At 38.8% G+C, this 25,531-nt stretch overlaps 1 protein-coding gene across 2 annotated transcripts in view; it reads right to left on the bottom strand.

Moving 5' to 3' along the window:
• The window catches only part of DEG7 (DegP protease 7), a 55,017-nt gene that overhangs the window by 15,174 nt on the left and 14,312 nt on the right, over window positions 1-25,531 (bottom strand). For both annotated transcript variants that reach the window (XM_077387884.1, XM_077387885.1), the window contains exons 6-15: window positions 18,456-18,581; window positions 17,506-17,595; window positions 14,425-14,490; window positions 14,173-14,229; window positions 13,981-14,046; window positions 13,184-13,291; window positions 12,874-12,954; window positions 12,486-12,535; window positions 9,968-10,133; window positions 3,972-4,484 (exon numbers count right to left, since the gene is read on the bottom strand). In XM_077387884.1, the coding sequence (XP_077243999.1) occupies window positions 3,972-4,484; window positions 9,968-10,133; window positions 12,486-12,535; window positions 12,874-12,954; window positions 13,184-13,291; window positions 13,981-14,046; window positions 14,173-14,229; window positions 14,425-14,490; window positions 17,506-17,595; window positions 18,456-18,581 (1,323 nt within the window). The remainder of the gene's footprint in view (window positions 1-3,971; window positions 4,485-9,967; window positions 10,134-12,485; window positions 12,536-12,873; window positions 12,955-13,183; window positions 13,292-13,980; window positions 14,047-14,172; window positions 14,230-14,424; window positions 14,491-17,505; window positions 17,596-18,455; window positions 18,582-25,531) is intronic.

Here is a 25,531-nt window from a genome sequence, read left to right as displayed (position 1 = left end):
GACTTCTACGGTGTACGTTAACTTTTCCTGTACATAGGCGCTTGTCCTTAGAATTTTTATTATCAGTGTTGAATCTAGTTTTTATCTTTAGAGCCTTTTTCTCCTTTGCCGAAGTCAATATACACTGTCAGCAACATCTTTTCGAGAGGCTTTTCCTTTCTTGCCACGAGATACTGCATTTAATGTTTTCCGTGCGGATCCACTTTCGGCCTGACCCCACTTTCCAATCACAACAGCTTTCTTGCTTTATGACATTCTAGGCGAGTTGGTGGCGGTAAACTTGGGAAATTCAAAATTCAAATCGGGACCCACCAACGGGTCCCTGGAAGAGTCGCAGGTATAGAGATTAGTGCTTGTCACCTTTTCCGGTGAGGCATCCATCACAGGCAGCTGGACACCGGAAGCCTGTTCGGGGCCCTCACAAACGTTCATATTATCCTTACTACTTGATTCCCCCATAGCCGATACCGCCAAACTATAACTGCTATCCTCAGAAATCATCTTAAGTCCAACAGAATAAATGCTGGACTCCACTCTTATATTAATGGATGAGGGGATAGTTTTAAACAAGGGAGTTCAAACCAATACCGATGCGAAAGACATGCAGTGGTCGTGATTACCAAAGAGCTGGGTCTGGATCACCTGGCCCAAATGTTGCCCAAGATACTCCACAGTTGACGTTGACCAGGCGTGAAGAGGGATATTATAAAATCTGATCCTAATGGTTCTAGCTCCTGTATTATAAGCCGGGAACCAAGGCTGAAGGGAAGAGAGAAATCCTACCAAAGCGTCACCTCCACGCCCGAGGATGGCATTCGCCTAAGATTCTGACTCAAAACAGAAAAGGATATCTAATGGGTTAATAGGGAACGGCTTATGCAACTCCGGCAAGCCCCAACATCTTTTACCCACTCTCATACGTCCTCCAACAGCCAGGATACAGTTTTCAAGCTCCCAATGAGGCAGCTCTTTAAATATTTCTTTCTTTCCTCTACCAGTGTAATTGAGATCTCAAGAAGGTCCGACTTTAGGCCTCCAAACCATGGCTGAGGCTAATTTGGATCTGAGATCTGAGCATTTTCTACAAATGTTTCGCGATCCAAAGATTCTGTATTGGCATTTCGGACACATCCAGTCACTGCTACTGGAAGGCAATCGACGGTTAAATTCAGAGGCTATTCGGCCAGGAATTCTTCTGGCCCCGAATTCCAGTCGTCTCGCTCTGGTCTCCCCGTCCTCAATACTACCCAAGGACCCTGAATGGGATCTGGGAGGAGCCCATTGAGACCTATTCAGGTCGCTGCCTTGCCCAAACAAACTGAGAGTCCTCCGACAACAGAAATTAAGGATCCCTAAGGATTCAAATACTTCCAGAGCAGGATATCCTGCTCCAAGGAAATTTTGGAAGTGATTCACTGTAAGGTCAAGGTTAAAGTCGCATGGGCAAATAAGGGAATCCACCAGGAACCCAGACACAACGGTCGTCGTAGGAGGAGGCCGACGGCTTCTGAAGACGTCCCTAATAGTCATCTTTTCACAAAAATGGCTTCTTCATCTTCTTATTCTTTTTCCTTGGTGAGATCCCAATGATTCTTTGGTGAGATGCCAAGGAAACTCATGGTGTGAAGCCTTGAAATAAGTAGATTACTTTTTATTACTTGTCATTTTTTTATTTCTTCCAATATTCTTTCTTCTTTTTTATTTTATTTTTTTATAAACCACCTTCATGGGAAACCCTAACCTCTATTATTTTCATCCAAAACCACTTGCATTATTTCTCATCTATCTTCTACCCCAAACCCATTCAATATCCATTATAAAAAAAATTACCTACCTTAAAAAGATCATTCAAATTCCATTCGTTTTGTCCCAAAACTAAGCTTCCCGGCATTGTCTGCACCCCTCCAAACCTATCCCAAACCTAGTAGAAATATTTTCCCAATCTAATCACCTACTTTAGGACCCAAACCCTTAATTTTCACCCATCCTTCTCACTCATATTCCCAACCACAAAAGTCTACACTATCATGGCATAAATCTGCAAGTTTTCGGCTTGTGTTTGTACACCTCTAAGGCTCTAAACCTACCCAAGAGCCCTCTTTGAGGTCTAGAATCTTCTTTATAGGCATCTTGCTATTGTTTTGAGACCTTGTGAGATTTTGTAAGAGGGACTGAAATACATTTTTTTTGGGCTGGATGAAATTTCCTAATTTTGAGCATTGTGACTTCTTGATATTCTTGCGGCTTGTATGCATATGTGTAAATTGATTATACAATTAAATAATTTAAATTTAGTCATGGATAATTTTAAAATCTCTATTTTGTAATTATATTTTTGTCGTCGAATCATAGGAGTTGCATGTTGTCCAGATTCACGACAGTTTTGTTATTATCTTTTTCATATTCCTTAACGTCCAAAACTTGATAATTTGTCACCCTCGTTCCGGTTTCTATATAACACCAAATAAGTGTGATCCATCCTACGTCACTTTCCGTCTACTTCTACCTTTGAATGCTCATGCATAGTTGGAGATACTCCAACAGTAAAATCATATCAAAGCGACTACCATGGATTCCAAGAAGAAGACTAAGATCTAATATTTTGTTCATTTTTTCTTTCCTTTTGCCTCTTCCACTAAAAAGAACTACATTCATTTCTCTTTCCCTCCTCCGTTATTGAGGATTGAATCCGTTTTTTCTTTTGCCACCTCCATCATCAGAGATCGCATTCTTTCTCTTCAACTCAACCTCTTTCAAAACTCTAGATCTCCCCTTTCATGCCCTTGATCTGCACCATAAAACCCTAGATTTGAACTTTCAAAACTAGATTTATAGAATCTAACCGTAGATCTAAACCGTCTCTCACCTTTAAAACCCTAAAACCTATGACTAGCAGAATTAGCTGCAGGGAAACATGCATTCAGGTGTTGGATTTATATGGTGAAGCAGCCAAAGGTACTATTAAATGCTTAAAAGCACAGATGTTTGCAAAACGATACACCCAGACATTTTGTATTAACTACTGATGGTCGCAAAAAAGGATACACCCATATATTTGGTATTGGCAACTTGGAAACCTTTGCACATATTGCAAAATAAAACTCTGAAAGGGTAATTATGTCCATTGCTAAAAATTTGGATTGCTCATTGTGGCAACTAGATGTCAAAAATGCATTTCTAAATGGAGACAAACACATTGACTACTTGGAAAGTTTGCTTTTACAAATCTGATTCCATTTAGTAAGGATGATGCCCATACTTTATGACTGTGGGAGGCAATTGGGTCATTTGGGTCCATATTTAAATCATTATTCATCTATGAGGTGAGAACTTAGATCCTTCAAGTTATAAACGTAACTAGCATGATGGAAGAACACCAGGAAGCTTGGCCTTATAGAAAGGTAAAACAATATTCCTAATAAAAGAAAACATCAAAAACAGACCCTAGTTTGACTAGTATACGAGGCTATACCTTCCCTTTTTCTAACAAAAAAAAACACAATTGCAACTAATATACGATTGTTCATAATAACCTCTACAAATAAAGATAGTCTAGTAATAGAATCCAAGAAACATCCTACAAAAATCTCACCTAAATCTTTTGATTCGGCGATGTCATAGGTCGTAACTCCTGCATCAGCATTCTTAATAGCTCTAACCCATTGACAACAGAATGCTAATGCAGGTAATTGTGAGCAGTTTTCTAATAATACTATGAAGAATGGAAGCATAATAACCTACCAAACTGGCACTTATATAAACTTTATTAAGCAAATCAACAAGTTTTTTCATGGATAAGTTTGGGATTAAGAAGACTGCAACTGGAAAAAAAATGCATTAGAAGTTGAGTTGTTAATATGAGTTTCAAAAATCCAAATAGCATTTCTAACTTAGAACAAGACAAGAAAGGAGTTCAAGCAAGAACTAATCCACCTGAAATGCTTAATTTTGAACATACCAACATTTCCTACCTCAAACATTACAAGAGTGGGCTCTATCACTTGTTCTGCTATTGAAGAATTAACTGATGCTGCTCCTCGATCATCTATATGGACAGTGTTTTCCAACGTTCTAGGGTTTTCCATGGGTTCGTCTCTAAGTTCATTAACAGTACCATCAGAAATAACAATTCCTTCTTCTGTTGAATCATCTTCTACTCGCCGCCTTTTAGTCTCTGTGTTAAATTCTTCTCCAGAGTGTGATTCCTCGGAGACATTTTCACCATTAGTCTGCATTCTTTTACAGTCATTCGACCAATCTTTGTCATTATGTTGAAGTACAGGTTCTAATAGACCATCTCCAGCAATAACTGAGTCATCCATTTGGCATGCGAGATCTTTCCCATCACAATAGACATTAGAAGATAATGGCGGAGCCCCGGAGAGTATTACAGTTGTTGCTGTCCATAAACCAGTACTGTCATCACGAGTGTATATCTGAGGAGGGGCATACCATTCATGGCGGTCAATTGTGACAAGTACAGACTGCAACAACAACATAAACAATCAGAATGCTAACAGTATTTCAAACAATTGATCATTTAATGTCATAATTATGCCAGAACAGAAGAAGCATAAAAATTTAATACGGAGAAGAAAGATAAGGTTATTTCTTGGTACAAAAGTGTCATGATGTCATTGTCGAGCATCCCTATTCAATCAGTTTTTTTTGTGTGAATGTTGGACTCAAAATTTTAAAACAAGGGCAAAATCGTAAATCCCTTATTAAAATAAGAAGAGAGAGAAAAAGAGGTGGTTACGCATTACCTTATCCCTAAAGTAAAAAGATAAATATAAAAGTTAAATCCCTAAATTTTAGGACATAAAAATGACTCACAAAAGAAGTGAGTCGCCCACTTTTCAAAAAAAGGAGTTACGTAACTCCCCGCAAAAAGAGAAGTGATCATGAAATCCCAGATAAGGGATGAGGTGGCACTCACAATGGCTCCAAAAAAGAGGAAGTAGAGATCGTGAAGTTGAGAAAAAAAAGGGGGTGAGGTGGCAGTTGCTAACCACTTCAAGAGATTTCTATAAATAACTCAAAATCCTTTAGAAAAAGGGATCGGATCTGGGCGAAAGAAAACCTACGCGAGACAAGAAAGGTGAGAAAAGATTATTGACTAATAGTGCATTTTTTTTTCTTTGGTTCTTTCTTTGCAGGCTTCTCCCAAAAAGGTTCCAGAAAGGAGACCAAGAAGAAGACTTTTCTCCTTCGGGAGAAAGAGGAAAATCCATTTAGAGAATCTCTCTCTAAAAGTCCCTTTAGGATCTCTTCCCAGAAACTCCCTAAATGGAGAAGACCTTTCTCTTCTGAGAGAAAGATGATAAAGACGGCAGTTTATCCCAAAAGATAAAGACAACCGTTTCCCCAGAAGAAAGAAGACCTTTCTCTTTCGGGAGAAAAAAGAAAATCCCTTTAGAATCTCTTTCCAGAGGCTCTCTAAAGGTCCATTTAGGATCTCTTCTTAGAGACTCCGTAAAGGGAGGACATTTCTCTTCCGAGAGAAAGATGATAAAGACGGCGGTTTCCTCCAAGAGATAAAGATGGCGGTTCCCCCAGACGAAAGAAGACCTTTCTCCTTCGCGAGAAAGAAGAAAATTCCTTTAGAATCTCTTTCCAGAGACTCTCTAAAGGTTCCTTTAGGATCTCTTTTTAGAGGCTCCCTAAAGGGAGAAGACCTTTCTCTCCCGGGAGAAAGATGATAAAAACGATGGTGTCCCCCAAGAGATAAAGACGGCGGTTCCCCAGAAGAAAGAAGACATTTCTCTTTCGGAAGAAAGAAGAAAATCCCTTTAGAGTCTCTTTCCAGAGACTCTCTAAAGATCCCTTTAGGATCTCTTTCCAGAGACTCCCTAAAGGGAGAAGACCTTTCTCCTCCAGGAAAAGGATGATAAAGATGACGGCTCCCCAAAGGAAAGATGAAGAAAGTTTGGGGAATTGAAGAAAGTTATCAGGAAAAAGAAATTCCACCAGAAAGGATCTGTTAACAAAAAAAAATTAGATCTTTCTAGCGGATAATTAACAAAAGTTGTATTTAGATAGGTAACTTCTTGATGGATAATCAGAGGTGTTTTCTTCTTCAAGAAATGTAATTAACGGCCAATTGAGCTGGAAGTGTACGATCCCAACCAAAGTTAATAAAACCTCCTTTTACAAGAGGAAAATTTGATCCTAATTTATTTTACGTGTGTTATTCACTTTTTCATGCATGTGAAATTTGTTGCGAATAGTGAACATCCCTCCATGACAAGTCATTTCTGGGTCCACAATAATAGAGATGCAACGATCCAGCCACATAACCCAAATTTCCAGCAGAGCATTACCAAGATCTAACATTAAAAAAAAGTCTTAACTACCACATCACCTAGTTTCTACTCTGATTTTTAATAATCTCCCACAGCCTTATCCTATTACAAGGCACTAGCACCTTATTGCAGACAGTACAGTACAGTTGCTATTTGCTGGTGAAATGACACATAATAATCAGGGAATCATTCCTAAGAATCATATTGTTTAGGATGAATCCAGAATAAAATCAGCACAACAGAAGAAAATCAAAATTGTGCTACATTGAACCACCTAAAAATCCACCACAGATTAGATGTTCTTTGAGAAAGCTTAAGAATAGAACATACATATATATATATATATATATATATGTAAGAAACAATTCCATGAAAATTTTCAGCATATTGACACACATAAACTAAATTGCTATGTCGAAAACCCTCTTTACAAGTAAGTTTCTTTATTGAGTTTCAGCAACACCTCATGTAAGAAAAAACGAAAGAGTATGGACACTTAAAAGCAACATGAATGCACAGAAAAACTAATTGAATAGCAATATGTAACTACTTCATTACATAAGGACATTGTAGGTCCGATTCTTTTGAAAAAGAATAATCACAATGACAAACTGTGGGCATTGCTAATTTTTTACAAACTCTTAAAAAATCCGATTCAAAGGACATGTCTCTCAGAATTTCTGTTAGGTAAGGTAATCTTTGATGGCATACCATTACATGAACTAACAGCACAGCAGATTTTCTTTTAAAAAGCTCACATGTGAAAGACTTCCCTCAAAAACCCTATTGCTGCCTTCAAAAATGGCAGTATGGCACAGCAACTTTGATAATCAACTCAAAATTTGAGAAAAGCTTTGTTAGAGCAACTATCAACCTCGACAGCCAAAACTGTAACAGCTCCCCAGGCCCCAACTTCGAGAAGAAACTCATCCCGACAACCATCTATTTTGTTGGGAGAAGAAGACACACAATAAGCTTCCATCTTCATCAGAACACCAATCTCTTCACAAAAAAAAGATGTACGAGTGAAAGTTTGGTTCAAACTCGAGTTTCCTGATTGAGGCTCAACTAAAAAATGGCCAAGTTCAAGTCAATCCAATAAGGTCTCACGAATTTTCGTCGTCATCTGCATAATCATATCTCATATCATTCAATTGATAATTGCCCAGCAAATCTGGGTCATGGTGATCTCTACAGATAGTTACAAGAGAAAATGGCATGAGACTGCTTGGTGCAAATCCAGCAAAAAGAAGTTTGTTGCCAGATGGATGCTGCCTCCACTTGACTTGGTAAATCTAAATTTTGATGGAAGCTCTAATGTTAATCCGAGACCTGTGGATATTGGTGGAGTGATTAGGGATGATCACCGTTCTAACCTAAAAGTGTTTTCTGACCCCGATTGTTGTGGCAGATCCTAATGAGGCGGAATTATGGGGTCTTCTTGAAGGTTTAAAGGTGTTCATCACCATCTCACATTGATAATTTTGGGTAAAGGGTGATTCAGCTAGTGCTATCACTTGGGCTTCCAACAAGTTCTCGGATCAATGGCACCTTGCTAACTACATACAAAAGATTTAAGATATTTTCAGAAATAGGAGTATCTCATTCTCATATATCCCTTGGAGTGCCAATGATGTTGCTGGGTGGCTTATCTAGAGAGGGCGTTAATGGGAAGATCATTTCAGCGGGAGGTAATCTTTCCATTTTGAAATTGGGTTTTGCTAAGCATCGGAAAAGGAAAAATGCAATCATTTTACACATAGTTTCATAACTTTACACATGTTTTGAGATTCTATTATCAAAATGATTGCATTTTCTCTTTTCCAATGCACCTTAACGAGTGCCCTAAGGGCACTCGTTAGAAAAACCCTTTGCAATTTGCTGTTTTTCTTGTCTTCTGCCCTCTCCTTGTTGAGAGGATCAGCTCAACCCCTTTCCTTTTATCTTTGCAGCCCAACCCACTCCGAGATTTGTCTACCAGAGCTCACGCAGCTGATCTGCTGTAAGCTACAACTGCCAAGTATGTCCTAACTGCCCAATGCCACACCACTCATATGTCAGGTAGCAGCAACAGAATAATGTGGAAAGTGAATAAACAAAAAAAAAAAAAAATTTTGAAGCCTTCCATCATTTAAACCCACATCAATGCCTCAAACTTTTCACCTCCAAATGGTTACAGTGCACCATCTGCAACCTCTGACCATATATGAGTAAATCCAACCCACAACAGGCCTCTGTGTTGGCCCTTGGGTCTCAACTTTTGATCTCCAAATAGTTACACTTGGTTTAATCTTATTTTCTCTTGATTAAGGGGCCATTTTAATTTTAATTACTCCCAATATGATCCTTGATTTTTGTAGATCAACATAGTTGGAGGGATTAGGACATTACCTTCTTCCTGAGTATCCAAGCTCTTTTAATGTTAGCCCACCTCTCTCCAAAAGCTTTTTGCTCCAACTCTTGGGCCCAGCTCCACAAATTTTAGGGTTGTGATAGTCTAGAATTTCGTGGAGGTAGGCCTCCCTAGAACAATTCTACTGCCGTTAGGATAGTGCAAGGTATGACCTAAAGGGATCTTCTACCTAGGCCCTGTAAGTTTTTGGCATGGAATTCCTACAATGCCGCCTAAAGAACTCTAGTGGACAAGTCTTATGTGTCACTGAAAATCATACACCCACAGAGGGAAAACATGATTGTAAGTATAAATGAACTTAGTAGAATAATTACATAATGAAAAGCTAAATACAGAAGTCCAATGATAGTTTTGAAGGCACACAACTCTAACATACAATATACATGCTTGTAACCCCTGACCATCTACGAGCAAATCCAACCTCTATATTGGTCTTTGAAAGGGCACCTCAGACTTTTATAAATAAGTTAAAGTGTTAAACCACCTTCGTGGAGAGCATCGCAGACCTGATCCGCATGCTTTATTGTGTCATCTCACAATTTCTCTCTATCTATTGTACACTATGTTGAATCAGTACGGATACGAGTGTCGGAATCCGAAAAGAACAATTCGTGGATTTGCCAAAATATTTAAATCAGTTTTCAAATTTTGTTTTCTTACATAATAATATGGTTATGACAAGAAATATATTGAAAATTGTAATCGGTTAAGCATATATAATATTTTATTTCTATTTACGAAACCTACTGGTAGGAATGGGTAAAACTCAAAACATGAGGTAATTGTAAAGTTGTTGTAGCGGTACGCAGAAAAAATAGATAAAAGAGATCTAGAAGTGTCTCAGAGAATCCTGGAGTATTGGAATCCGAGACATGTCCGACACGTATTCTTCGCACATTTAGAAGAATCTACGTAACATAGATTGTACATAATGCAGATTAGGATGTATATCACAGCAAATAATCAAAACTAAACATCTTGTTTTGTTGCCTTACTGCTTTGATTAGCTCGCAGAAAACATTTGCAATATAAAAGTGAAGTGTTTCAGCTTCATAAATATTTAATCCAATAAAAAAGTATTTAATATTATGTCCACTTCAAAGAATACAACAAAGTGCTTGTATTTAGGGAGCAGTTTGTACATGGGCATGGCATACAGTAAAATATTGCAGAAATAAGCAGAGTAGCATAATCTAAATAAATGTAAGCACGATCATTATGAATGCAGAAATACAGAATCGCCATGTACCTTGCTTCGGTGACGATCCATGTAGCTTACATATTCCAAAGGCACTCGAGCACCTCTAGCTAGATTCTTAAGAACAGCAATTAGTTCATTCAGTACTGTTATCTCTTCCCCTGCAAACTTCTTTATAATGGCATGTCGAGGAACTCCTGCCCTAGAGAGCATGTACCTGCATTTTGCAATTCAAATACTCCCTCTTTCACAAATGACTGATTTGGGAACTGTAAATAAAAGGAGATATTTGCCCCAGCATTCTCTTCCCCATGGTACATCAGACATCTCATGTGCTTTTCTAAACATGCCCACCCACCCCAATTATTTATTTATTTGGAAAATGACACCCACCCCAAATATTGTTTACAGACATAAACCCATTACAATAGGGTTTCATTGAAAAATGAAAGAAAACTAAATAAAAATATTGAGATCAGAATTCTCTCTTTGAGAAAAGATATTGGTTTAGTGAGAAAACACACTCCCGGCTTCTACCACTGATTATATTCTTTAAACAAATTTAGACAAGCAATTATCAAGCAACAGGTTTCATACAAGTTACAAATATAAAATTTACAATATCAAATATATGACATGAAAATGTCTCCATGGAGAGAGGCTTTTTTTAAGTGACGCGACACTTTGTAGAGAAACATGCAAAGAGAACAAGCATTGACTGAGATGGTCAAGGAAAACCAAGAACAGAGAAGAAACAGACAAAACATCTCAACCATGATCCACAAAAGAGAAAAGGTCACAATCAATCAAGGACTCCTGGGCCACAAAACATCTCAACTGATAAAACACATATTACCAAATATTTGGGCATGATACCACAGATTGGGTGGGAGGGAGTGATGCACATTACAGGGTTAATATGTCAATAATATTAGACAGGATATTTTAGTTAATTGTATATTGTCAAGGGCAGTCATGAAATTCTTTGTACACATAGATTAACTTCGAATACACAAAAGGACTCCTGGGCATGCTAAGCAATCTTAATTCAAGCGTGGTTTTAAATTTCTGCCGAAATCGACATGAAAAGACTGAAATGTTTCTGTTTCCATCCCCACTATATGATACCAAAATTGAAATGCATACTGAAATCAAAATCGCAAGTACATTAGTGGTATACTATATCAGTATATGTTATACAATTATATTAATATGAATTGCATGTGCAATGTAGTTTATGTATTATACATAAATATTTATATAGAATACATGTGAAATGTGGTATGTACCGAATTATAATACACGGACACATTGCATGTCACTAGGTGTTAGATATTATTAGACAATTTTTTACGGCTGTCTAGCTTAAGTGGCCATTTTAAGTGTGTATTTGTGCTTATTCCAGCATTTCCCGAAGTGACATCTTAATATTCTACTATTTGCATGTGTTTCGATATGTTTCTATGATTTTACAGGATTTCTACCGAAATTTTCAACCGAAATCGTAGTGTTTCTGTTTTTGTGGCGTCGAAACCTAAACCGAAACCAAAAGTTAGAACCTTGAATTCAAGTTCTCTGGGTTGTCAAAGCCCCACACCAATAACATGATCTTGGAACCAGTAGGATGATGGGGATAAGCAATTGTGCAAGTGAAAACCCGAGACTTCAATATACTTTCTGATCAACTAAAAGTTAATGCATCAGAGAACCCATAAGATATCCATTATTGCAATATATATGCTCCGACTGCATTCAGACATGCATTCTGATCATCAACCCGAGGCCTCTCTTTGACTGCAGTAGTTGTGATAGCGATCCAAAACTCCTATTTGTGGTCATCACTCCCGAATTTATGTAATTTTGAGTTGATAATGATGAGTTACTCGTTTGATGCATTAAGAATTTAGCATTTCAGATTCAGAAACATTTACATCAGCAGTTTGGAAAACCATAGATGTTGAAGACAAAAACTACCAGAATACTACAAGCTTCCTTTCTGCAACCAAGGTTTTAAATTTCGGTTTCGGTTTCAGCCACTACGGAAATGGAAACATTTCGGTTTCGGTTGGAAATTTCAGTGGAAATCCTATAAAATCAAGGAAACATATGGAAATGATAAAATTTAAAGATGAAACTTCAGGAAATGCTAGAATAATCACAAATACACACATAGAAACCGTCGCATAAGCAAGACTACCATCCATAATGGTTTAAAAATATTAAACAGCTAGTAAGATGCACTGTCGCGCATGTCTCGTAATTTAGCACTTACAAAATTACATGTTATTACACTTAAAATTTTGGTTTATGCATTTCGGTCATTTCAGTTTCGGTTTCGGTGGGGATGGAAATGGAAACATTTCGGGCATTTCGTGTCGGTTTAGGTGGAAATTTAAAACCATGTCTGCAAAAGAATCACCAATGATATTGGAATACTATCACACAGAAATCCACAAGAAACTTCAACTAATAGAGTGCAGCAGGCCACAAAAATCGAAAGAGGCATGGGATAAAGGAAAGGATCCCCAAATGACAATGATGATTCCACTTTCAAAAAGAATACACTTACCCCGGTTCGGTAACGTACACCAGACCACAATTGAAGCGAAAATTTCTAGCCTGTATTACAATGAGAAATAAACAGCATTAGACCGTTCAAAGTAAAGATAATACTGTACCCGGCACGAATTTGTAAAATGACTCCTCAATAAATATATTTTCTTAACTATTGCAAATAACAATTTGAAAGAATAATGCTAGCCAAACATTCATTATCCTCCCTTTCTGTTCTTCATCAAGGTGCCTTGTACAAAACATGCATAAACAGCTGGCAGTAATTTCCTACTAACAGGCCCATGTCAAACTTAAGAGAAATAAAGTTGAGCCTTTTGAGGGTACCGTGTGATCATCAGATTGGGTCACATGGTTCTGAAAATTTAAATCATAAACACATCTACCTGTTGATAGGAAAGGGGGTGGATCACAGCGCCACTGACTTCCAAGAAGTAATTAGGAGTTATAGAGTGCAAATCCTGAACCTAAAAATCATTATCCGATGAACATGTTAAGTTAATGAAAGTAACTGATCATACAGCAAGATCCTAAATACTATTTAAACACCACATCATTAACTATATTTTTTAAGGAGAGCATTTTAATATTAAAAATATCAGTAACAATATTTTTCTCACATGAAGAAAAAAGTTACTCCCTGCAGAATTAAGTACAAGAAATGCTAAAGGTAAAACAACAGGAGCTTAACCTTACCATCAATTTTACTTCCAAGGAAGTGCCACCCCTCTCAATCTGCAAATCTAAGTTCTTGTCGACATTATCATCTAGTAATGTCTCCATTTTCAAAAACTGAGTAATAACCTGCACTAAAATTTTAACAAATTCAAAATCCATCATCTTCTGACAAATCTCAAAGGACAACTACCAGTTAAACACATGAACACTTTATTGTAATGAACAATGACAGAAGAAAGGATGTTCGTTGAGTCCCTTGGGACAATGGTTCTACATACTAATAGTATACCGATTTAACCCGAGATACAAGTCACAGGGCTCAAAACGTTGAATGCAGTTGAAATGTTCAGGGAGGACCACAATCAGATTAATTAGAGGACACAAAGGCAGTCCATGCAAGTGCTTCTAAACTACGAAGTATACAACATCTAGAAATGACATAATCTTTTAATGGCATTCATGTATATTTAGCAAACTCAGGCATAAGAACGGAAGTTTCAATACCGATGTAAATACAGCAAAAGACGAGATTTTTTTTTGAATGGTGATATACTAAGGCAAAGGAATCACTTCCACCAAGATGGTCAAAGGCTACACTCGAAATAAAGGCAAAACAAAATAGCCCCTCAAGAGGGAAGACTATCCAATACAACCAAAGTACCTCGACTGAGAAGGTCAAAGCCACACACAATAAAATAAACTATTCCAATCATCAAAACATAAGATGTTATGGAAATTCATACCTAAAATTCATGTATAGGAAAAGATTAAAAAAAAAAAATCATGCATAGGCAATTATAGAAAGATTAACTCACTTCCCCATTCACCCGAACAAGCACATCGCCTGGCTCCAAATGATTATGTGCAGGCCCACCTGGCACCTGCAATAGGAAGAGTATGCTGGGAAGCCTCAACCAAGACAACATAAACTTACCATATTTTTACATTATCAAATACTTTAATAAAATTAAAATTTTTAGGGCAGGAATAGAGGCATCTGCACTCACCACAGAGTCAACAACAAGCATTCCAGTCTCATCAATAGAAGATGCATGCCTCACAATCTAATTAATCCATGAAAAAAAAAAAAAAAAAGCGGGCAAGAGAAAATAAAGTCAAATGAACAGAAGAATCTCCTATAAAATTTATAAATCTGTAAAAATTAAAATAAATGAAAATAAACTGAAGGCATTAATACAAATGAAATCACAAGTAAATCATTCCTAGCGGATGATAGATTTTAAGTATGAATTAGGTACCTGTTCTGTTTCACTACAAAGTCCAAGCCGGCGTGTCTCATCAAATCCTTTATGAAGGAATGTCACCTACAACAACGAAATGTAAGCTACAAGGAAATTGAAGGCCCAACGAAAGAATTAATAAATCCTTGAACATTTTAGACAGATTAAGAAGTAATGAGAAATTTTCTGTGTGACACGTCTTCTATTTTTCTTGTTCTGTGTGTCTACACATGTATGTCTATGTGCACCCGTAGCTATCCACAAAGTGCACTCATATACAGTTCACATGACAATAAGAAAGCATCTAAAGGAAGGTCCGGCTTAAACATAGAAACAGAGAGGCACTCTTTACAATGTTGTTTCAGGGTATCTTATGTTCCTTAATTCTTGACAACTTGGGGTTCAACTCTTGATCATAGTATGACCTATAGTTTCAGACCTCGGCCGACCCTCTTTTTCTCTTGAATTACCTTTGTTGCATTGGCTTGTTCATGAGCTTTGCTTGCATCAGCTCCCACCAGATTGTAGAAAACTAACTTTCGAGTTTGCTTCTTCACGTGCCAACCACTTATAACAATTACAACACCTCCCAAGTCCTCTTTTGAAAGCCACACACCTTTGCTTATACACGTGTTCTTTCATATCTTACCTCTTGATTTATTACAACCAATGATGGAGAAAACAAACAAGAAGAAAGAGAAGCGGGAGACGTAGTCTTCATGCATGTTCGCAATTATGGCAAATAGGAACAACCCACGACATATTAAAACAATGTAAAGGAGGTAGCAGGTTCAGTGGCAATTATGGCCATTCACGACTGGTTTGATTAGAGAAACGGTCGAGAATGACATATTCTCAATTTTGGACTGCCGCACCACCTTGGGCGGATATGGTGAAAGTTTATTATGATGGTTTCTATTTTAGTTAGTCTCTAGAATCCATTTTAGAAAAGTTCATATGTTTCTATAGGTTGTTTCTATCCTGGGACTGTTGCCTTTTTAGTTGTTTGGATTAATTAGGATAGTTTCGATTTTGGGATTGTTACTTTTTAAAAGGTTTATTAACTAGGACTGTTAGGAGCATGGTTTTAAATTTTCATCAAAACGGACAAGAAATGACCGAAATGTTTCCATTTCCAGCCGCACAAAGATGCATACCGAAACCAAAACCATAAAAGTATTAGTGGTACACTATACCTTTATGTGTTATATAAGTATATAACTATATTTATATTAATGGCATGTGAAATGCGGTGTATGTGTTATGCATAAATATTTATACGAATTACATGTGAAATGTGGCATGTACTAATTATCAGACATCTAAGCGATAAAGGCATAAAGCGTGTCACAAGGTGTGTTGTACAACATAAACTCTTATCATTCACAAAAAAATACAACTTAAACTATGATAGCCTATAGGTGATTTTTTTCCTTCTTAAAGGTTTTTACTGTGTATTTGCGCTTATTCTGGCACTTCAAGAAGTTTCTTGATTCATCTCAAATGCTCATCATTTGCATGTCTCCATACGTTTCCATGATTTTACAAGATTTCCACCAAAATTTCCATTTGAAACTAACATGTTTCCCATTTCCATCACGATTGAAATGCGCGCCAAACCAAAAACCTGAACACTTGATTAGAAAAGTTATTTAGAAACTACTTAGTTTGAATAGGATTCTAGCTTCTAAATTGGTTTAGTAGTCTAACAAAGTTGTGGAACATTACCATTCAAAAAAAAAAAAAAAATTTGTGGAACATCTCTATGTATGGCAAGGCCCTACAGCCATCAACTTTATGAAGATTTGGTGAATAAAAAATAAACTTTTGCAATTTTAAGTAACATATGAAATAGTATCCATCATTCTTGAGAAGAAGCTCAAATTTTTCAAATCTTTCTCGAATAACACTAGAGGCTTAGAAATGAGTATTAACTAAACGTCATGTTTACCATCCAACACATTCTAAATCCCCAATTCATTGCTTTCTATGAGATTTTCAAATTTGTTCACGATCTCCCAATAAACAATGTTTTAATTGGATCCTTCATTAACAATGAGGTTAATAGTTTTTCTCCGAAGGTACACCTTATTCGAAAGATGTTAGATTGCTGCCTTGCCACTTCATGATGATCACTTGAGGAAATACGAGTTTCACTTGAATCAGCAAACAGCACTGTCATGTTTTAGAAGCTATTCTAAACAAAAAGAGGAGTTCAACATACTACAAGGAAGATGAATTAATATCATATCTTTGTAACTCTTAAGATGCTCTATTTAAAAAGCATGAATGGATCGCTGCAATTCTAGTTTCCCCAATCCATAACTTAGATGATCAATTATCGACCAGTATCCATCTATGCAAAAGGAAATCTTCAGATTAAAACCAAAGCTTTTTATTCCATACGGAGATGTACTTACAGTTGTAATACCAAATTCGAGCTGATCTCCCCAGTTAATGAAAGAACCTATTAAAGGATAAGTGCTTATTTTCATTTTATTTTTTTTCCAATTTTTCTCTATTTTCTCGTTCTGTTTTGTTGCGAACGCCACCACTTCAATTCCCAACACCAATGATGCACCAACAGATGGTGATCTCAAATAAATAAAGGCCATTGTCATCTCCCCATCCATTTTTTTTGAATGGTATTGTCATCTCCCCATCCTTAAAAGAAACAAATATGATTCAAACTACTATATAAATTGAAGAAACTAAGTTTACTGTGAAGTACAATTTCAACTTGCTTAAAAGAACATTAGTGCATGAATGGCAAATATATGGCATCAAAGAGGTACCAGGATCATTTGTCTAAGAGCCCACACACGCAACTACTTAGTGGCTTTCCTCTTAAAGAAAGAAACAGAAATAAGGTTTCTCAAACAAATAGCATAATGTTTAATTACATATATTTATCTATGCAAAAATAAAGAATCATATTTTTCATGAGTAACTTGAAAGATACTATCTGGAGATACTTTCCCACTTTTCTGCCATTGACCAAAAAAGGCAAAGCTGACTGTAGACACATTTTTTTTATTGTGGGACAATCTAAAAGGCCATCGATTAATGTGAGGATTGTGAGGATAAGAAGCAACAAACCTGAAGTGTACCACGAGGAATAGCTACGGCCTCCCACTTACTTCCAAAGGCATCCCTTCCATTCTGTATAAATCCTAATGCTCTCACAACCTGCCAATGGTTAACACTAGGATTTAGCCTTTTGCTGCACTTAACGAGTGTGATGCTTGAACCTAAATCTAAAGCATCTCATTTCCACGAATATGTATGAAACTTATCAACAGGTTTCCGGATTTTTCCACTCCCTTCACCATACATACAAAGAGAATGTATAGGATGTATGCTAAATAATTGAAGCACATACATAATATGTGTGTGTGTGTGTGTGTATGGGTATATGGATATGTGAAATTAATTATATGGTGTGTGCCTGTGTGTGCATACATGCTCGTACTCGGAGGTACAACAAAAGTGCCACTGTTGATATTTGATCCAACAACAGCCTCTTATACAATCAGCTGCTGTTAGATCAAATATCAAGGGCAGTAAATTGATTACGATTTACCAGCAGGTATGCCTAGGCACCAGATAAAAACTATGTGTGTGTGTGTGTATAAGAAGTCAGCTTTTGCAGCCTGATATTTGATGAGCACCATATAAAAACTGTGTGTGTGTGTAAGAAGTCAGCTTTTGCAGCCTGATATTTGATGAGTACACCAATGACGACTTGCCAGATTTTGGTAATTAATTTCAACATTGATTAACGTGTAATGACTAAGAAACTAGATCGTAGTTGATGAATAAGATACATAAACCAAAGAAAAGCAATTACATAACCTTAAACATTCACTAGGCCTTTTTTTTTTTTTTTTGAGACTACTCATATTACAAACTCTATAACTTATCTAGTGCTACTAAACCCACATGCACTACAGGAGAAAATATAGCATTTAAGAAGTTACCGTACCGTTGAGAATACAAAGAAGCACAGGTCAATGAAAATTAGATAACAGAGTAAAATGAAAACTCACTCGCTCTAAAGGAAGGAAAAAAGCAGAAGCACTTGAAGATTTGCTCCCAGCATTCAAGGCAACAGCTCTACCTTGCCAATCTATCACCGGAGAACCACTAGATCCTCCCTTTGTCCCAGAAGCAGCCTGCAGAAAAGGAAAATAACCAAAAAAAAACAAAACAAAGAATAAGAACAATAAATAAAGAAATCGAGATATGCGATCAAGAATATGTAACCGAATAGATTAGCCAAACATGCTATAAACTATAGAATGCAAAAAACAATGCATGGAAATCCATTTGGCACGAAAAGAATGGAAAGTAAACATTTGGCAGGAGTTCTTTGATCCAAGAAAGGCTTCCTATTATTAACATGGTCACTTGAAATATTCAACATTTGTGGAAGTAAATCGCTGAGCATCTCCACCTACAATCAACAGCCACTCATCCATCTGCCGTTTTCTAAATCACTAAGCAAGACTAGAGATCTAAAAGAAAATATATTGCACAGAATCCTAGTATTCTAGGAAAACTTAATCCGAAATTGCTTGGATGAAGTGAAGTTCTGAAGTCTTATGCACTTCCTGGAATGATATTAAAAACATGGAGGATACCTACAAACTCCAAGATCAAATTTAAGCCAAGATTATAAGGGATGTGAAGAGAAAATCACATGTTATGTTCTTTGTAGACATATCTATTCGAGAGTGTTCAGATCCCAACCATGATTTTACTGATCCATGAAGAGGTTCAGAGGCACAAGAAAGATGCTGAAGATAAATGTAAGAGAGTTTAATAAAGAGTGATTGGTACAAATCATTCGCACCATATTACACAGCAAGAACCTTCTAGCTCTCTGATCACAATGGACAGCTAGGATTTAAATCGCCGGGCTATTAGAAGTTGCATGGGTTGCAACCATAAGCCTTCATTTACCCACCCCACCGACCTGCTCTCCAGCCACTCCCACTCCCACTTTCTTCTAAACTGACATTCCAGCAACTAAGAAGATCCAGCAAGCACACCAGAAAAAAAATGGTCCAAAGAAGCACAATGATCTGGCAAAATATAAGGTATGTTGTATTTCAGAAGGGAGTTACACTGTGAGTTTGGAACGATTCCCCAGATTTTGTAGTGGCATCATCCTGAGATGCTTTCAAGGTTTTAAATCTCGGTTTCGGTCATCACCGAAACCGAAACGTTTCGGTTTCGGTACGAAATTTCGGACGAAATCTTGTAAAAATTTCACCGAAATTTCACCAATTTCGGAAATTTCCGAAACGTTTCACCGAAATTTCCGAAATTTCGGGTGAAATTTTGTACTTCACCGAAATTTCCGAAATTTCGGTGAAATTTCGTCGGCGAAATTTGGTACTTTTCCGACTCACTGTGAATTTCGTTTCGTTTTCCACCGAAACCGAAATATTTCGGCCGAAATTTAAAACCATGGATGCTTTAAATCACCCAGAAGTTTAGAAGTTTATTGTCATTCGCCTTCTACTAGCTAGAATAAAGCTCCACCAGACACGAGCATAGATAGTGTAAAGGTCTGGGTGATTGTTCCCACTGTTCCTACACCACAATGAGAATGAGCAGATCAAAGCACCAGCACCAAGCAGAGACCATGAAGAGAGTAATTCTTCCTCCAGAATGAGTGAAGGGTAGAAGAGGGGATGTGGGGGTCAGTGGTCTTCAAGGGTACAGGTAATGATGTCAGAAAGTTGGACAGCACCATCTCGTAACGACTAAACAGACCGCCTAACCATCAGACAACATGGCATTTCTGAAAGTGGCTACCGGCTAGATTATCTCTCCCTCCTCCATGTTAAGGCATGTTGAGGAATTCAACTCGATTCAGAACTTGGCCACATGATGGAGTTATGGTAATATGGTAAGTGCTCAGTAAAAGGCATCGAGAGAACAATAAAGAGCATGTTGATTCATTTTCTCCTCTCTCTCTCTCTCTCTCTTGTGAATGGGACTAAAATTTGCAAGCAAAATTGAATGAAAACACAAAAAAGCTCCTCAAGAAACTAAGTGAAGATATTTTCCCCGCCCAAACGAAATCTCCTAACCTTACCTCTTCCGAATTGAGAGATTAGACTTTTAAAGCCCATAGCACTAGCACCTGGTTTTAACTTACCAAATTTGTTAAATACCGCACGCATATCCGCATATTACAGATATCCCTTAACTATAAAAATAGATAGCTCAAGAAAAAAAATGCACAGCTTAAATTTAGGTCTACCGTCTTAATTATATAATTTTAGCGAATTACCTTTAAAGCATTGTGACACAAGGCACTGTGATATGAGCTCACTTCTAAAAATTAAAAATAGGTATTTTTGGCAAGACGAATGATAAAATCCTCATCCATAACATTTGACTTGTTTCAACAAATACCCTTCACAAAGCTCAGCAACAAGCTCACCCATAAAATAAGATATCTCCCTCACAAAAGTTAAAATGTTGAAGTTTGTTCTTACCAAAATTGACCTCTTAATAAAGTTCACCTTAATGTGACCTGTAAAGATAGATCTAACATGCCATAACGATACAAAAAGGGCACCAGTTTTTTGGAGAAGTGATATATTTGCCCCCTTTTTTTACTGGGGACAGCCCCATCTGGTGTATTTATGACTATTCTATTACACTAGAGGGGGCTGTCCAAAGAAGAAAAAGGGGCAAATATATCATTCCCGCCTTTCGTCATAATAAGCGGCTTTGTGCATTTAATCTTGTTAGACGAAAGTTTAGACAGAGAAAATAGAATGAGTTAGGGTTATCTCCCCCTGACTCATATCTTTATACTAAAACATAAAGGGATGTACAAAGTCCTAAATGCCCTTAGGCAAGTTACATATTCCAACACTCCCCCTCAAGCTGGAATGTAGATATCATACATTCCTAGCTTGTTACATATATCACTTAATTTTGACTTATTTAAGGACTTTGTAAACATATCAGCTAATTGGTCCCCTGACCGAGTAAACACAGTGCAAATCTCTCTTTTCTGGATTCTTTGACGGATAAAATGACAATCCACTTCAATATGCTTGGTGCGCTCATGGAAGACTGGATTGTTGGCAATGTATATTGCAGCTTTGTTGTCGCAATAAAGCTGCGAAGGAGAAGATGAAATGAAGCCAATTTCAGAAAGAAGTGAACGTAGCCAAATAAGTTCCGTGCTTGTCTGTGCCATTGCCCTGTATTCAGCCTCTGCACTGGACTTAGCTATAACATCCTGCTTCTTACTCTTCCATGAAACAAGATTGCCACCTACAAATGTACAATACCCAGTGGTGGACCGTCTATCTGCTGGGGATCCAGCCCAATCTGCATCAGAGAAGCCTTCAACTTTCATATGGCCATGTCTTTTGAACATCAATCCCTTCCCTAGAGCCCCTTTCAAATACTTGAGAATCTGTGTCACCGCAGCCCAGTGAGAAGTACGTGGAGAGCTCATATACTGACTGACAACTCCAATAGCATATGAAATATCTGGCCGAGTAACCGTGAGATATATAAGTTTACCGACAAGCCTACGATACCTGCCAGGATCCAACAACTCTCCTTCTTCTGGAACGAGTTTCACATTAGGATCCATGGGTGCAGAAGCTGATTTAACTCCAAGATTGCCTGTTTCTTTTAGCAAGTCCAAGACATACTTTCTCTGTGATAGGAACAAGCCTCTAGAAGAACGAGCAACCTCTATCCCCAAGAAATACCTGAGCTGGCCTAAATCCTTAGTAGAGAATTCCTTTTGCAAGAAGGTTTTCAAACGTTGTATACCATGTGAATTGCTCCCTGTGATGATTATGTCATCCACATAAACTATCAATAAAATACACCCAACTGAAGAGTGATAACTGAAGACTGAGTGATCCACTACGCATTGTTTCATGCCAAAGCGCATGACTGCCTCACTGAATCTCCCAAACCACGCATGCGGAGATTGTTTGAGGCCATAGAGTGACTTGCGTAAGCGACACATGTAGGAGGAAGTCTCCCCCTGAGCAACAAACCCTGGTGGTTGCTCCATATACACCTCCTCAGTCAGGTCGTCATGGAGGAAGGCATTCTTCACATCCAGCTGATGAAGGGGCCAGCTATGATTAACAGCAAGAGACAGAAGCACACGGACAGAGGGAATTTTCGCAACGGGACTGAATGTCTCAGTGTAGTCAACACCAAAAGTCTGAGTGTATCCTTTCGCGACTAACCGTGCTTTTAAGCGCTCGACAGTTCCATCAGGGAGGTATTTGATGGAGAAAACCCACCGACAACCAACAAGACGGGCACCAGGGGGTAGAGAAACCAGATCCCATGTATCATTACTATGAAGAGCGCTGGGTTCATAACATCACGCCAGCCAGGATGGTCAAGAGCCTCAGCCACTGACTGTGGTAAAGACATAGAAGACAAGGAGGAAACAAAGCTCTGGAAGGTACTGGTGAGCTTATCATAAGAAACAAAACTCGAAATAGGATGTGCAGTGGAACAGGATCTCGTACGAGATGCAATAGGAGAATCAGAAACAACAGAGGAAGGCGGAAGAGAAGATACCTGAGAGCGGAAGAGAGGGATCATCGGCTCAGAAGATGATTGGGCGAGAGGAGGTAGAAGAGACATATCTGTAACTTGGAGCCACTGATACTGCTGTGTAATTTTAGGTGGAGCTGGCTTCTCCAACGTGGCAGAAGAAGTAGAAGCTGCAGAAGCGGGCCGCAGGGAAATAGGAGATGATGGAAGAGAAGCAGGTAGATCTGGTAAGGGAAGCGAGACCTCGGACTCGAGAGAAAGGGTGAAAGATGCCGCGTCATGTTGGAAGAATGCCTCAGGCTCAAAGAACGTAACATCGGCTGAGACAAACCAGCGACGCAAACGAGGGCTATAGCAACGATAGCCTTTCTGCGTACGGGAATACCCCAGAAAGACACAACGCTCAGACCGGGGATCGAGTTTGTCACGGCCAGGTCCAAGGTGATGAACAAAACAAACGCATCCAAATACACGAGGTGCCAGAGGGAACTGTTCCTTACTAGGAGATAAAATCTCGAAAGAAGAGGCACCCTCTAAGACAGAGGAAGGAAGGCGATTTGCTAAGAAACACGCCGTGAGAAGAGCATCACTCCAGTATGCCTTAGGAACACTCATCTGAAAAAGAAGAGTGCGACCTACTTCAAGCAAATAATGAAGTTTCCTCTCAGCAACACCATTCTGTTGAGAGGTGTACGCACATGAAGACTGATGTAAAATCCCATGTTGGGAGAGATAGGATTGAAAGACATTAGTATCAAAAAAATATTCTCTAGCATTGTCAGTACGAAGACATTTAATATTGCAATTATATTGATTCTTAATTTCAGAATGAAATGTGCGAAAAGCAAAGAACACGTCGGATCGACTCTTCAGTAAATATAACCAGGTCATGCGTGAGAAGTCATCAATAAACACAATAAAATACCGAAAGCCAGTAGTAGACGCGACCCTAGAGGGTCCCCATACATCAGAATGGACTAATTCAAATGGACTAGACACTCGACTAATGATCCGGGACGGAAACGACACACGACGGTGCTTCCCGAGTTCACAGGACTCGCACTGAAAACTAGAAAAAGGTCCGGGAACCAGAGAAGTCTGCTGCAGCCGCTGAAGTGAATGATGCCCCAGGCGACAATGCCACTGAAATGTATCCACAGAGCTATGTAAGACAGTAGGCGGCCGGCAGTCAAGACAATAGAGTCCATCTACCTCACGACCCGTTCCAATCGCTTCCCAGTCAAGAGATCCTGAAATAAACAGTAAGATGGGAAAAATGAGACAGAACAGTGAAGAGATTTAGTAATTTGGCTAACTGAAAGTAAACCAAATGGTGATTTTGGTACACATAAAACAGAAGATAAGGTAAGAGCAGGATGAGGGGAGATATGACCAACACCAGTGATAGGTGTAGTGGACCCATCAGCAAGGGTGATAGACTGAGAGAGAGACGAGAAAGAGCGAAAAGAATGAAGCTGAGAAGAGTTACCAGTCAGGTGATTGGATGCGCCAGAGTCAATGATCCATGACCCTGAGCTAGATAGAAGGGTAGTGGGTGAACTACCTGGCTGGGCGAAACCTGCAGAGGGAGGACGAGAACTGCCGCAGACGCTGAAACTCCTCACAATCGGCACGGGATAATGTATAGGCGGAATCAGCTAGTGTAGGAACAGAAGCAGAGGGAGCGCAATCTGAAGCCGAAGCAGTAGTAGCACCCATGTGAGTCGAGCGTGCCTGACGAAGCTCGGGATGCAGGGTATAGCAATGGTCAATATAATGTCCCTCGCGCTGACAGTGAGTGCAAAAAGAACGGCCACGTCCACCACCAGAACGACCACCACCACGGCCGGCACGGCCACGGCCACAACCAGAGGAGGCTCCACCACGAGGCGGGCGAGTACTGCCATCATAGGTCGCGAGAGCAGAACCATCAATAGGAACAGATATCATTGGATCACCAAGAGAGCACTGCTGGGCGCGGGAGTAAACCTCAGTAAGGAAAGGAATAGCGCCAGAACCGATAATCTGCTGACGAAGATGCATGTACTCTGGACCCAAACTCTCAAGGTACTGCACAACACGGATCTGATCCCTCTAACGGGCAGCCTCTGTGAGATCCATGGTAAGCGGCATGTAAACATCAAGCTGCTGACAGAGGCCAACGAATTGGCTGTAATGGGTGGCAAGAGGAAGATCACCACGGCGGAAACGCACCCACTCAGAATAGGTAGAGCAGATCCGACTAATGTTTGCCACGCCAGAGTAAAGAAGAGTAACATGATCCCAGATCCGTTTCGCAGTAGGCAGAAGCATCAAGGGCCCAGAGACGTGAGGGGCCATACTCTGCCACAGAAGGGTACAAACAAGAGCATCCTCCTGTTCCCATCGATCAAAGGTGGGATCCGTCGTAGGAGGAGGATCACGACGAATGACGTGGGCTTTCCCACGGGCAATAAGATACTTCTCGACGGCTGCTTTCCAAGTAACGTAGTTTGCCCCATCCAACTTAACAGTAGTGATATGTGGGAATGATCCATCCACACAGAGAGATGAT

This window comes from Tasmannia lanceolata, unplaced genomic scaffold, assembly GCF_043159265.1.
Source record: "Tasmannia lanceolata isolate RefF3 unplaced genomic scaffold, GAP_Taslan_0.1 ptg000008l, whole genome shotgun sequence".
NCBI classification, from domain to species: Eukaryota; Viridiplantae; Streptophyta; class Magnoliopsida; order Canellales; family Winteraceae; genus Tasmannia; species Tasmannia lanceolata.
This window is presented reverse-complemented; position numbering and strand designations above follow the sequence as displayed.